This window comes from Cololabis saira, chromosome 18, assembly GCF_033807715.1.
Source record: "Cololabis saira isolate AMF1-May2022 chromosome 18, fColSai1.1, whole genome shotgun sequence".
NCBI classification, from domain to species: domain Eukaryota; kingdom Metazoa; phylum Chordata; class Actinopteri; order Beloniformes; family Belonidae; genus Cololabis; species Cololabis saira.
Genome location: NC_084604.1, coordinates 22,392,572 through 22,406,509, shown reverse-complemented (window position 1 = coordinate 22,406,509; position 13,938 = coordinate 22,392,572). Strand labels below are relative to the sequence as shown.

Below are 13,938 nucleotides of genomic sequence, written 5' to 3'. Positions count from 1 at the left end.
AACTCCTTACTAAAATGTTTTCATGTCAACTTAAAAAGTAAGTGATAACATGTCGGCGTTGTGGGCACTTGTGTCTGCTGCCTTTGTGTGGTAAAATCCACTCATGGATGATGTAACTTTGTATCCTGCAACCCCTCAAACATTTAGAGCTGGTGCTGTCAGCTGGGCTATTTTTACAAACAGAATAATTTTATTAGTTGAGTGTTCACAACACCATGAAGCCCATTGCTCGGCAAAAATGGATAACATAGGGAGCAGCAGATGAAAGGATCAAACACAGGTCTTTCCCCTGGAAGGCTGGAATTTCTATACCGTGAGACAAGTTTAATTTGGACTTAAACAGATCCCTGTTGATCCTTTTGCTATTTCAGTTTAGCAAGATTTTGGCAACAAAACCAATTAGGTTTCAGAAAATATCATGGCTGATGTAGACCTTTTGAAAAGATGCATGGCTTTGCATGGCTGCACTTTGCGGTCATGTAAATAGTAAGCTTGTTAACATCAGTGGGGGTAGAGATGCAAAAAATATGGTCCATTTAACATCAACCTCGCCTGTGTGATGCACACCTGACCATAGAGAGCTTACTAGCATACAATGGATGCAAACAGCCATTTTTATCACTGGGTGCATGATTGCATAATTTCATCTGTAATCATGCTCAATTTTGATGGCGACAGAGAAACATTACTGTCAACATTGCTGAGTATTAAGAAGGTGTCAAAGATTTAAGCTGCCTCAAAAGTGTCTGCAACCCTTCGCAGTAGGGTTTAATAAGTTATTAACATGTGTTACATGTTATCTCATTATCACATTGCAAAAAGCATACAGCTTTTTTAGAATTATAAGAATTGGTGAATGTCTCATTCTGTCTGTGGTGCAGATGTTGTGTGTGTAGACTTTTTCAAATGTTTTTCTTTAAACATTTGTGATTAAATATGATAAAAGCTTAGCTGGGATTATGGCAGAACAATAGAAAATGCATTTTCTGCCTAAGTCAAGGATCTCCCTGTGTCACTGACTCAAGTGTAACAAGATTTTACACATTGACTGTATTGTTACACCTTTATCAATGTTCAGCATGAATGTATGTTTTCAAAAGCTGCATGAAAAACAGTGAAATAACTTAATCCTGATTTTAACCAGGTCTAAAGACAAAACACTTTCATTACCCTCATGCATGTAAGGACTTGAGGAATACTTGCACTCACACACATGCACGACATTGCATGAGTTATTTAAAATTATAAAGACATTAACTGCAGCTACTGTGCAGCTGTACCATGGAAGAAGCGCATCTAATTTCTGACTTGAATTACACACTTTATGTAATACCGAGACCTTGGTGAAATCACTGCAGCACAGGCTTCAACAATGAAAGCCATACAGTGTGTCCATACACACGAGCCCTCCCACAGAGCAGAGGAGAGAGGAAGAAGGTGGAGGTGCCTCCGGTAACAGCTTCCACAATTAGGATGATGACAGTGGGATTCAAAATCACTGAACACCTGCGGGATCACTGATCGCTGTCCAAAGTGCTGAAACATGTATGCCGTTCTTTTCTTGTATCTGTCTCCCAATATCTCTCACACACACACACAATGAAGCATGAATGTATCCGCTGGAAATGTGTTTCATACCCCTTCTTTGAAGTTCAAAGCAGACCAAAATCTATGACAAGCACACTGTCTGTGTAAAGGGGGGGATACCAAAGAGACAGTAAAACCCTTAAAGACAAAGATGATCCCCTGAACCAAATTCAATGGCACCAACATACATTGGCTTACATAAATTAAAATGATTTAAATTAAGTGGAAATTAACAATGACACATAATCCAATTGTCATTTCATTTCCAGGAAGATATATAGAAGATTTTTTTTATTCTCTTATTCTTATTCTTATTCTATTCTTAAGAAGAATCCATGTCCTGCAGACTGGATGACATACTGCTGCCAGTACAGCACATTTAATGTCTTGTACTGGCAGCAGTATGAATGAGGTGTATTTGTGTGCCACTTAACATGATGTTTGAAGTTTAAAACACTTTAAATTTAATATAATTAAGAAGACTTTGTATATGTAACGTCACAAAAAAGATGACAATTCATAAGGGCTTGCAGTTTAGCTGAAAATAAGTGTCGATATCATTCTTACAGACTTATAATTCGGATTTTGCGTGACTGGATTTCCAGCTTCTTTTATTTGGAGGACATTAGACCAGTTTTGTTTGTCGGACGAAAAGCGCATTGGTGCGACCGATCCAAACTTTTTTTTGTGCAGGAAGAACAGCTCATTACGCCTCATCACATTGTGTCCAGCCAGGCCACATCACTCCGTCAACACACACACACGCTGCAGGTAAAGACTTCCTACCTCTGAATGTAACTTTGGCGATCTTATCACCTTTCCCCCGAAGGTGAGCCACCGTCTTCAGGTGAACCACTAGAGCCATCATTAGTCCTCTCGGGTCGGAGGGGGGGGAGTAATTCTACTCCACGCAGATCAAACTTGAAGCGGTTTGGTGCAATCAGTGCTTTGTTTAGGTGAGCCTCTGCTTGGAACTGGATTCCTTATATCCCCAAAGCGTTTTCCTTGTGGGCAGCATTGATAATTGAAATGAGTTATCTGAAGACGGAGGGGAAAAAAAAAACCTGAATTAATTATTGACTCCTGTTAACATTTCCTCCTACTCCGTGTTCAGCGGCTGCTGTGTCGCTCAACCTCGAACTGTCTCTCGTTTTTACTCCGCTCGCTCTGCAGGAAGGTGGGGGTCGGGCTTCAGATACAGCTAGAGAATGCTGGATGCTCTAATTGCAAAGGATGAGTCCAAACCACCTTCCATCCCCCCAAAACACAAATATACACTTATCCACGCTTGTTTTTCTGCTTTGTGAGTACATTTAGTAATATTCTTTATTGTGACTGGCTTCCAAAATGGCCAGATACACTACATTCAGAAGATTACCTCTCATTTCTTTAATATCAAAGACTGTACCATGTCATTTTTTTTCTCAGTAGGATACAATAAGGAGTTATAATCTTTTACTGACCCTCTCCCCACCACCTTCCCACTGTTTGCTTTAATAAAACCAACGAAGATATATTTTACCCTGACCTTAAATTATACAGTACAAGGATTACATCTTATTCCTTAAGTAAGTAAAGTACCGTTGCCAGGCAACTCTACCTAGTTTGGCTGTAAGTGAGTTTGTTGAATACCAGGGGTCACATGAACATTGCCTTTGTCCATTTTATGGGCCGCTTTGGGCTCGCTCTAAGATGACGACTGAACATCATAGAGTATACGATACTTATGTGCCAAAGGGACGATGAGGCAGATTAATGTACCGATAAGAAGCTGAAGAATAAGCAAATTATTCATAAGATGCTGAAATAAACATGGAAGACCAACTCTGCATGAGCGAGATACATTTTTATTTGTTTTTGTAGTATACCTGTACCCTGCACCCTGAATTTAAGATGCAGTAGTTTCTGGAGAAATATTATTTCTGTGTAGATCAAAGATGCAAGAACCCCCTGTGGCACCTCGGCCGTGTTTTTTACCCTCAAAATTCTTGAAGTATGTAGGGCAGGGCAGCTGCAGTTTACACTTAATGGAGACCAAAGAAGCAGGAAAATGATGTTCACAAAGGCAGTGAACGATCATCATTCCATTATCATTCACAGCTGAGCTGCTCATGAGCAAGACACCCAATTCAGCAGCTGCTCACCATTGTTCTGGGGTTGTGTTCACCTTGTCTAGTCTGTTCATGGCTTACATGTGGGTTGGATAGAGTAATCGAATCATGCCGGCAAATAATGAACTTCTTTTGTACTTCAGCATCCAAGCAGACAGAGTGACATACTTTGGATATCACTAAGGTTGAGTGTCCTACACAGAACAGGACAAAACTAAAACAACAAACTCAGACGGCAAATAAAGGTACGAGAGTTCCAGAAATGAATATATTGTTTAATAATCTGGCAAAACTGTTACAATATATAAAGTGTATCTATAGTTCGTTAAAATTAGAGATTAATTAATAATTTTAAAAGAGCGTATGAGAATGAGCTTACCCTCCATGCTTAACATTTTGTGTAATTTCTGTATTTTTGCTCAACTGTAAAAAAAAAAAAAAACGATATAAATGTGCTTTCTCCCTAAACACTATGCACAAAACCCCAGGAGAAATGTATGACAAACAGCAGGGCCAAAGAATTGGTCTACTACTTCATCATCTCTGCAAGAAGAAGCAACAAATACCTTAAGGAGAAGCATCCCAGACAAACCAACATTTTAATTGTATTGTAAAAAAAAAGAAAAGGAGAAAAATAATGCCTTCCTTACAAGGTTAGATGTAAACCAGTGAGAAACAAACAACCAGAAGCGACTAAACAAAAGATGGGAAAGAAACTGGAGCACTCAGTTTTCCTTAACACCTATTTGTATTTATCCTTCTGGACAGCGAGTCTCTCTTGATAGAGTAAATCAGTGACATGGATTATTGTATCAGTCTTTAGTGTCCTCACTTGAGCGAATCAGCAGAATCTGTCATACACAACCTGAGGGATGAGTTTAACAAGATACAGCACCTCATATTCAATATGCCAAGCTGGCTGAAGAGCACCGGAGGAGCAATCTAACCCTTTCTCTCTGGCTGTCAGTGTAAGTGTGTGTGCGCGTATGTGTGTGAATTGGTGTCAGAGTTAGTGCACTTTTGCTGGTTTGCACAGCGAGACAACCATCTGCTTCAACAACAGTTTTCAGTTTAAAAAAGCTTTATTGTGCTGACTACCACACTATTTCAGCGTGCTGCACCAATGTGTGAGTGTGTGAGCGTGAGTGTCTGTACAGTGGCTATGAACAAAAACATTATCATCATAATTACTAAAAAGGTTTCGAGAAATGAGAATTCCTTCCATGTTACTTCATACGTTGGTTTCTTTCCAACAGCAGTAAAACAATTATATGCATCATATAGCACCATAACTCTATGTACACATTTATTTCCTTTGGGATTTTTTTTCCTGAATTTTAAAACTACTATTATTATAATGATCATCATTTTAGGTATTTTTATATGACTTAGCGGCTGACCAGCAATTTGAAATTGAAGAGTGAAAACTATACATTTGTAGTTCAGAATTAGACACGGCTGCTATTGGCATCAACAAAGAAAACAGTTACAGTACCGGTAGTTCATTTTATGGTTTATCACAGTTTTATCTTATTTTATTGGTTTAAGACACACATAACACACACAATTCAATTCAGTTTTACTTCCATAGCGTCTATTACAATACAAGTTGTCTCTAGGCCCCTTCCAGAGACCCAGACCATGACCTCCCAAGAAATTATTACATAAACAATAGCATATAAAAACTCCCCAACCTTAAGCCAAACAGTGGCAAGGAAATGCTCTAGCAGGACGTGGCTCATAAGGGGGGACCCTCCTGCCAAAGGCCAGAGGGGGTAGAACAGGAAAAAGGAGATAGGAAAGGGATGATGCAGAACATAGAGAGGAGGGACGCAGACACACTGTAAAAGGTACAAAAGACAAGATATTAGTATCAACTATCCATGAGCAGGAGAACTGAGAGTTCTATGTTATTAATGATACATGAGTGTATTAACCGGTGTAGAAAGCAGACGCTGAGATGCTCACAGGGTGGGACTACAGGTCAGCATGCTGCTCTGGAAGCTCTGGCCTGCAAACATGTGAAGAAGAGAAAAAGAGGGGGCAGACCAGCACAGCAAACTATACAAAGGAGCGTAATTATGCTAATGAGATACTTCTAATTAATAATTGTGGATTGAGCTTAAGAAAGGAAATAGAGGAAGAGGATAGAAGAAGGGTGATGGGCACCGCTCAGTGGATCATGTTGGTGCCCCCCTGCAGCGTAGGTCTATAGCAGCATATCTATGACGAAGCTATGTTTAAGACCAGCTGCTCTAGTCTTGTCCTGTAGCTGTAGCTATGACTCCTGGCCCTAACACACTAACGTTTATGGTACACTAACTAGAGGTTTACTAAACACTAGAGGTTTACTAAACACTAACTATAGGCTTTACTAAACAGAAACGTTTTAAGTTTGGTTTTAAAGGTGGAGGTGGTGCCAGCCTCTTTAACCCAGATTGGAAGTTGGTTCCATAGTAACGTTGCCTGATAGCAGAAGGCCCGCACTCCAAATCTACATTTGGATACTCTGGAACTACAAGTAAACCTGTACTCTGAGAATTAATTGGATTGTAAATATTACAGGGAGACAAAGGAGGGAGGCTAATGCAGGAGAGACGTGGTCTCTCGCATTGATTCCTGTCAGCACTCCCTGCATTTTGGATCAGCTGGAGCCTATTCAGAGAATTACTTGGACATCCTGCTAATATTACATTACAGTATTCTTGCCTGGAAGATACGAACGCGTGAATTAGTCTTTCAGCATCACTCCGGGAGAGTTCAGGCTATAGGAGCATTCATGCTTTTCTAATTAATATACTTGACCATGACATACAATGTGACTAAAGTACAAGTATCACCGTCTGTGGCTGCAAATAGTAGATAGTCTTGAACTCAAATTTACCTTCTCCATATTTTTCTTTGATCAAAACGGTTGACTGTTAGACTTTCTTTGGAGACAGTTTGCGTTTGTTTATGGTGAAAGAGTTCAATTTTCACAAATGAAAACGTACAACAACAACAGTTCTTCAGCAAACCCATTTTTTAAAAACACAGGTCCCTACGGATCTGATTATTACATCGAGTCAGGAGACTTTTGGAAAAGTGGCCTGTTGTAAGAAACAGAAATCAGAAGAACTTGTAGCAGTAAAAATAATGACAAATGAAGATATCAAAGCAGGGAAAAAAGAAGCTGAGGAGCTACAAAAAGTCAGACAGTTTGAGCCTGACAATAACACGGAACATTTCATGTACAGTATATAGCCATTTCTGTTCAGTCTAAGAAATGTTGCATTTAAGTATTTTTGATTTCATGAGAAACAAATATTTGTCTCCTGCACATTTGTGAAATTCCAGCCATTGCTCAGCAGATGCTGCTAGCTCTGACAGCCCTGAAAGCATAATTCTGGTTCACGCTGACATCCAACCAGACAACAAATCTTGTAAACCATCAGTCACAGCTTTTTGAGGTGAAACTGATAGACATTGGTCTTTGTACAGAGGCACCCCAATTTGTGGAAGAAAGGGATTTTGTTTGTAGGGCTCCAGAAGTCCTACTGCACCGTCTTGCCTTGGATGAAGGAGTTGATATGTGGATCCTCGGCCGTGTCCTGGCATTCATGTACTTTGGACATCCCTTGTATCTGATAGCCAGTGAATACAAGGCCATGAGAAAGATTTTTCAACTGAATGGTAAACTGGATAATCATTTTCTGGATGTTGCATTCAATACTGATGTCTTTTTTAATCTGGTCCTTTGAAAAATACTCAGTAGAAGGAGGAAAGGAGTTAATTTATTCCCATTTTATTTCTCTGGATGACCTGCTGATGCTGCAGCCATGAAAATTGTTTCCTTCTGATTGTCAAGACACGAAAGCATTGTTAGCAGTAAATCCTGGAAAACGGATTACACCAACTGCAGCTGTAGGACAGGATTTCAGAACTATGTGATCTTAGTAAAGATAATTATGACTGTGTGCCACTTTGTTGAGGGGAAATGTATTTCTAATGAACGTGAAGATGAAAACACCAGAACGTTTTGAAGCTACGGCTGTTGTGATCACAAACAAACAACAGCAGCCAGCCTGAGCTGTAAAACCACCAATGACATGATTAATAGGAAAGAACATCAGCAAGAAGAGTTGTAAAAAAAAAAAAAAAAAAAGACCAGCCAAGCACCTTTAGAAGAAAACTGACTATGAAGTCATTACCTGTGAAAAGTCATTTACTGTGAAGAGGAAATAACATCAACACTGACACATTTTGACAAAAGACCAGCAGGGGGAACCAGTGATGCAGCAGCTCACTATTTCACTGTAGTTGAAGTTAAACCCTTCAAGAAAGGTTTTAAGAGGATTTGTAAATACTTCTCTTGGCAGGTCAAGTCCCTGACAGAAAAAAAGTCAAGGTGGTACAATGGTGTGGTGGTCAGCATCGTCATCTCTCAGCAGGAGGAATCCCAGCTCCGTTTTATCCTGGTCTACACTATTGGTGGATTCTAAATTCTTTGTTCAAGTTCAAGTTCAAGTTTATTTGAGATACATCATTGCATAACAATATGAATAATGATGTTTCTTACACTTTGACACAAGAGGACCGCTCTATTGAGAAAAAAAATAAAAATAAATATCAACTGTAAGACCATGCTAAAAAAGTTCATTTTACTTCTGATAAAGCTTGTACGCTCTCGGGAGGAACGACATCTGGTGCCTTTTTGTGTGACTCATAGGTTGTGTGAGTGTCCTCCCATTGCGTAGTGTGTAGCGACTTGTATTTGCAGACAGGCTGTGGATCAATGGGCTGGTCCCTTCTTTCAGTAGCCGATGGAATTCCCTTAAGGAGGCCTCCTCTCTCCTCACCTCCAGAGTGGGGAAGGAGTTAGTCGGTATCCCTATGATGCGGCAGCACCTTCTCTGCAGACATTCCAGTTCCTGGATCAAGTGCTTTGGGAGGCCGGCCCAGACAGGTGAGGCATATTCCAGCACTGGTCTGATGAAGGTCGTATATACCTGGGTCAACACATCTGGGGGGAGCTGTGCTCGTTTGGCCACACTCAGATAATGAACCCTAGGCTGAGCCTTCTTCAACATGAACTGGACTTGTGCGTCCCATTTCAGGTCAGAAGACAGCTGTATTCCAAGGAGCTTGAATGTGTCCACCCTCTCTACATCCTGGTTGTTCAAAACGATAGGAGGGGGTACCGGACGGTTATGAGGATCCCTGAGGCTAATAACCCTGTCCTTAGTCTTCACAGCATTGGCCGCAAGACAGTAGGTCTGATCCCAGGCTGTAGTGTTCACTGAGAGTCAAATCATCTGCATATTTTATTTGCTCGACACTAGTTGGTACAAATGATCAAGAGAGTTCATGCAGAGAACAAACAGGAGAGGGGATAAAACCCTTTGTGGGACACCAGCTAAAACTGCCTGCGGCTTAGAAAGATGGTTTCCCCATTTGACTGTCTGCTTTCTATCCTCCAGATAGCTGCTCACTGTTAGCCAGATGTTCTTCGATACTCCAAGTAGTGAGTGAAATGGTAAATGGTAAATGGCTTACACTTATATAGCGCTTTCCAGCTGTACTCCTACAGCCCCAAAGCACTTTACACTGTAGACATTCACCCACGCACGCACACACACACTGCCATACACAACGGCGCTGGCCTGACAACCGGGAGCAACCAGGGGATTCAGTGTCTTGCCCAAGGACACTTTGGTGGACACAGGCGGAACTAGGGTTCGAACCACTGGCCTTCAGGTTCATGGGCGAACGCTCTACCAACTGAGCCACCTTCCCCACAGTGGGAAAGAGATGATCATGGTTGATTGTGTCAAAAGCACGAGTGAAGTCAATGTATGTGACATGCACGTCAAATTTAGATTTTGCGTCGACAACATCATGCCAGCTTTGCAAAATATGCAATAAGGCTGACACAGTAGATCTATTCTTCATAAACCCATGCTGTGAATTAAGTATAGCCTTTTCAGTTTCCTGCAGAAGTTGGTCCTTCAGGATTCCCTCGAACACTTTGCCAACACAGCTCAGAATAGAGATCTGTCGATAGTCCTGTGGGAGCCGTGGTTTACTGCACTTGGGAACTGCACAGACTAAGGAGTCTTTCCACTGGGTAGGGAAATGTCCTTCTTTCAGACAAGCATTAAACAGATGAGTCAGCACTGGGGCAAGCTCTTCATTAAAGGTTTTAAGAATCCAGGCAGGAATGCCATCCTTCCCAGCTGCCTTTTTTCCCATCAACTTTGCGAAGAAGCGTCTTCACCTGCCCAATGCTGTAAGTGACATTAGTTGTTATATTGGGTAGGTCACTGCCATCATCGTTCAGCAGGGGGGGAGGTGTTGTATTTTCCCACACAGAGGAGAAGTGGAGACTCAGAGTTTCACATTCCTCTTCAGTCTTTATGTGTTCAACCTGGGGTTCTGCAGCTCCCATCAACTTTTTGATGGACTTGAACCAGTTGCCACTGTCATTGTCCCTGAGATGAGAGACTTCGTCCTCATAGTACCTCTTCTTTGCATTCTTGATCAGATAGGATACTTTGGAGCGTAGCCTGTTGAACTCAGTTCTGTCCTCATATTTGAAGGCTCTCTGTCTGTCAACTATAAGCTGCTTTATTTGGGGTGTCATCCATGGTTTATCCACTGATGTAATTTTACTCCTTTTAATAGGCAGCACTGTATTAAGGATAGGGTTGAAAATATCATAGAAGTTGTCCACCTTTTTTTGAGCCAGAGGAGCTTCATAGACTGCACTGTAATCAGTTGTGTTCAAGTGAAGGCCTAGCAGCCTCTTGCTTTCTACTGTGCAGCGCCTACGAAAAACTGGGCTTACTGGTACATGCGGCCATTGTCCAGATGTCAGGAGTATAGTTTGGTGGTCAGAACCACACACTGGGGGTAAATGAACTGAGTCTGAGTACAGGCCTTTGATGTTAGTAATGATGGAGTCAAGTTGATTGGAGCCTCTTGTTGGTTTGGACACTATTTGTTTCAGATTGAACTGGGAACATAGTGGGCCAAGTTTCAAGGTGTTTGTGTCCCCTAGGATCACAATGCCTGGGAGACTGTATTTATTCTGAATAGTGCCTAAACAGTTCTTGAGATACTCCAGAACCTGAGCATCAGATTGAGCCTCTGTAGCACGGCGTGTGCCACGGGCCCGACCGACAGGATGGAGAGACACGGAGCTTAGTGCAGAACCCTTTTTATTTAGCCGTTTCACCAACACACAGTGCACAAGCACCTCACGCCAGCAGCAGCTCCTCCGACCCCTTTGCTGCTGTCCAGCTCTGCCTTATAAGGCAGGCAGGGTGGAGTGCGGCAGCCACTCAGGTGGATGGGACACAGGTGCGCGTGTCCCATCAACCTCTCCACCCTGCCACACACCCCCAACGCAAATCTCGAGCCGGGGTCCGTCCGGCCGAGCCTACTCCCCCCCCCGCCCCCTCGGAGCGGGAGAGGAAGCCCGGAAATCCCCGGGCCTTCCTGGTCGGGGGGTCGTCCCTGGCGTCGGCCTGACCTGCGTGGAAGACGCTCTCGGGGCCGGGCCCATGGTGGCCTCGGGCCAAACGGTGCATCCAGGACCACCCCCTCCTTCGTGACGCGGCCCCGTGCCAGCTGCTGGTCCGACTCCAGGTCCGCCTCTTCCACCACACACTGCTCTGGCCGCTGGTCCGGCCCCGTCTCCGCGGGACCCGCCGTCGCTTTTTATTTAGCCGTTTCACCAACACACAGTGCACAAGCACCTCACGCCAGCAGCAGCTCCTCCGACCCCTTTGCTGCTGTCCAGCTCTGCCTTATAAGGCAGGCAGGGTGGAGAGCGGCAGCCACTCAGGGGGATGGGACACAGATGCGCGTGTCCCATCAACCTCTCCACCCTGCCACAGCCTCCTTGGAAGATTTTGGAGGATTATAAAGAACAGCAGTCACTAAACAATTAATGCCACGTGGCAGCCGGGCTGGCCTCATCCACATCCATAGACATTCAAAGTGATCATCCTCAAGGTCCAGTAGCCGTTGGTGTTAAATATTGTGCTTTATATACATGGCTACACCTCCAGCATGAGTAACCCTGTCATTTCTGTGCAGACTATACCCCTGAAGACTGACTATTGAGTCTGGGACAGTCTCCTTTAACCAGGGTTCAGTCACAGCTACAATTGAAACTTCATTAACTTGAGTCACAGTCTGCAGTTCGTCAACTTTATGTTTAAGCGATCTAATGTTAAACAATAGGTAGTTAGGAAGCACATTCTTTGCTGATTTAACAGCACTAGTGCTGTACACCTCCATCGTTCGGTCAGGGTAGACCTGGAGACATTTAATCAAATACATTTCAATCAGTTTTGCGAAAGTTTTAGCGGATATGTATATTTTCAAAATATAATTTCCATAATGACCTACAAAAGTTTAAAAATATTTAAAAAATGTGTGTTTATGTGTTTTGCATGTTAAGACAATCAAGATTTGTGGAAAAAAACTGCCATTATAATGATAATATGGTAAATGTGATGCATTTATTGTCAGCGTGAACAATTTAAAAAAAATGCAGAAATGCATCAAGCTTTGGTGACACAGAAAAGGAAAAATTAAAGACAAGATAAGGATAAGTGATTCTTGACATAGTCTTGTGGGAGTTGTAGTATTCCCTATGATTGTCAAGCAGTCTCTTCATTTATTGATTACATTTCGTAATTTTTTCAGTAATGACAGTAGTCATCCATGAGACAAAGTGGTGATTTATTACTTTACTTTAGCCAACAGAGGGAGATGTTGGACAAGAGTAAAAAAAAAGAAAAAGGAAAAATAAAGAAAGGAACGTTCATTTATTGTATCATGCAGACCGAGTATCCTCTGCTTGTGAAACAGTGTGAAAACATCCAGTTTGTCAAGTGGCTGCAGGTCTAGTGGGACATCTGCAGTTACAACAAGAGGTCAGTGGGTTCTCCTGCAGAACCCGGAGGGTGTCTGAAGTCACATGAAAAAAAAACTGCCTGAGAAATTCAGGGAGAAAAACCTTTGATTTTGGAGTTATTGCCAGCTGGAGGACTACAGGCAACAGCTTTTTTGAATTGTACTGTTTAGTTAATTATATCGAATAAAAAATGAATGCACTTCGGCTGTTATACAGACATGTTATTATTTTTTATCGGTGACATCTCATTCAATAGAGACTAAACTATCTCTCTATGTATATGTCCTGCACATAGGCTACAACACTTACAGTGTCTACAGTAAACAGCGCTCGTTAAAACGTGGTTTGTAGCACCATCTCGTGGTGAAACTACTTTTCTCGACTCAATTTATTCTCGTTTTTGTTCTTTGATACCCGATTCAGTGATGGTGTCATGGAAAGATTTCATGAAGTGGAAAAATAGCTGGGGTAGTGGTGGCTGACAAAAGAAAAACATTATTAGAATTATATATATATATATATATATATATATATATATATATATATATATATATATATATATATATATATATATATATATATATATATATATATATATATATACGTGGACTGTGTAAAAAAAAAAGAAAGAAAAAAAGAAAAAAAAACCCTTCCTTCCTCGTGATCAAATCTGCAGATGTTATCAGAATCTGGCTCTGATCGCTGTGTCTTTGCAGTTTTCACTTCTCCACCTGCCACAGACTGACATTTCTGAGTAAAATAAGTGCTTTCCTGAGGAGGCACACATTTTACCCAACACTTCTTTTAAATTTTATTGAAGAATAAAGGACATATTTTACCAGCTGTCCGGGCGTTAAAGAGTTATATGGGACCTATCCATACTTTTTTTTTATTTTTTATTTTTTATCCCCGATTTTTTTCCCATTATATCACCCAGTGCTCCTACCTAAGTGACAGTCCTGGGCATGGGCATTGCCTATCCATACTTGAATATGCAATATATATATATATATATATATATATATATATATATATATATATATATATATATATATATATATATATATATATATATATATATATATATATATGCTTGTCATAGATAAACATGATTCACTAACATATTTTCAGCATAAAATGCGATATAAAATCACCTCCTTTAAATCACGAGCCGCTTCGTGGATTTAAGTCGTGAGAGGGTAATTGATATAACAAAGCGGCTGTGAGGATGAACAGCATGATTCCCATCTGCGGAGAGGAGGGAGGGCCGGTGCGTCCCAGCCCTCTGCATCCAGCTGTTGCGCCGCTCCGCTGCAGCAGTGCGCCACATTC

At 41.6% G+C, this 13,938-nt stretch overlaps 1 protein-coding gene across 8 annotated transcripts in view; it reads right to left on the bottom strand.

Moving 5' to 3' along the window:
* otofa (otoferlin a) overlaps positions 1–2,694 on the bottom strand; it is a 102,107-nt gene extending 99,413 nt beyond the window's left edge. For all 8 annotated transcript variants that reach the window (XM_061707497.1, XM_061707499.1, XM_061707502.1 and 5 more), the window contains exon 1: positions 2,374–2,694. In XM_061707497.1, coding sequence (XP_061563481.1) covers positions 2,374–2,455 — 82 coding nt within the window. In that variant the 5' untranslated portion in view covers positions 2,456–2,694. The remainder of the gene's footprint in view (positions 1–2,373) is intronic.
* Between the last annotated feature and the right edge of the window lie 11,244 nt (positions 2,695–13,938).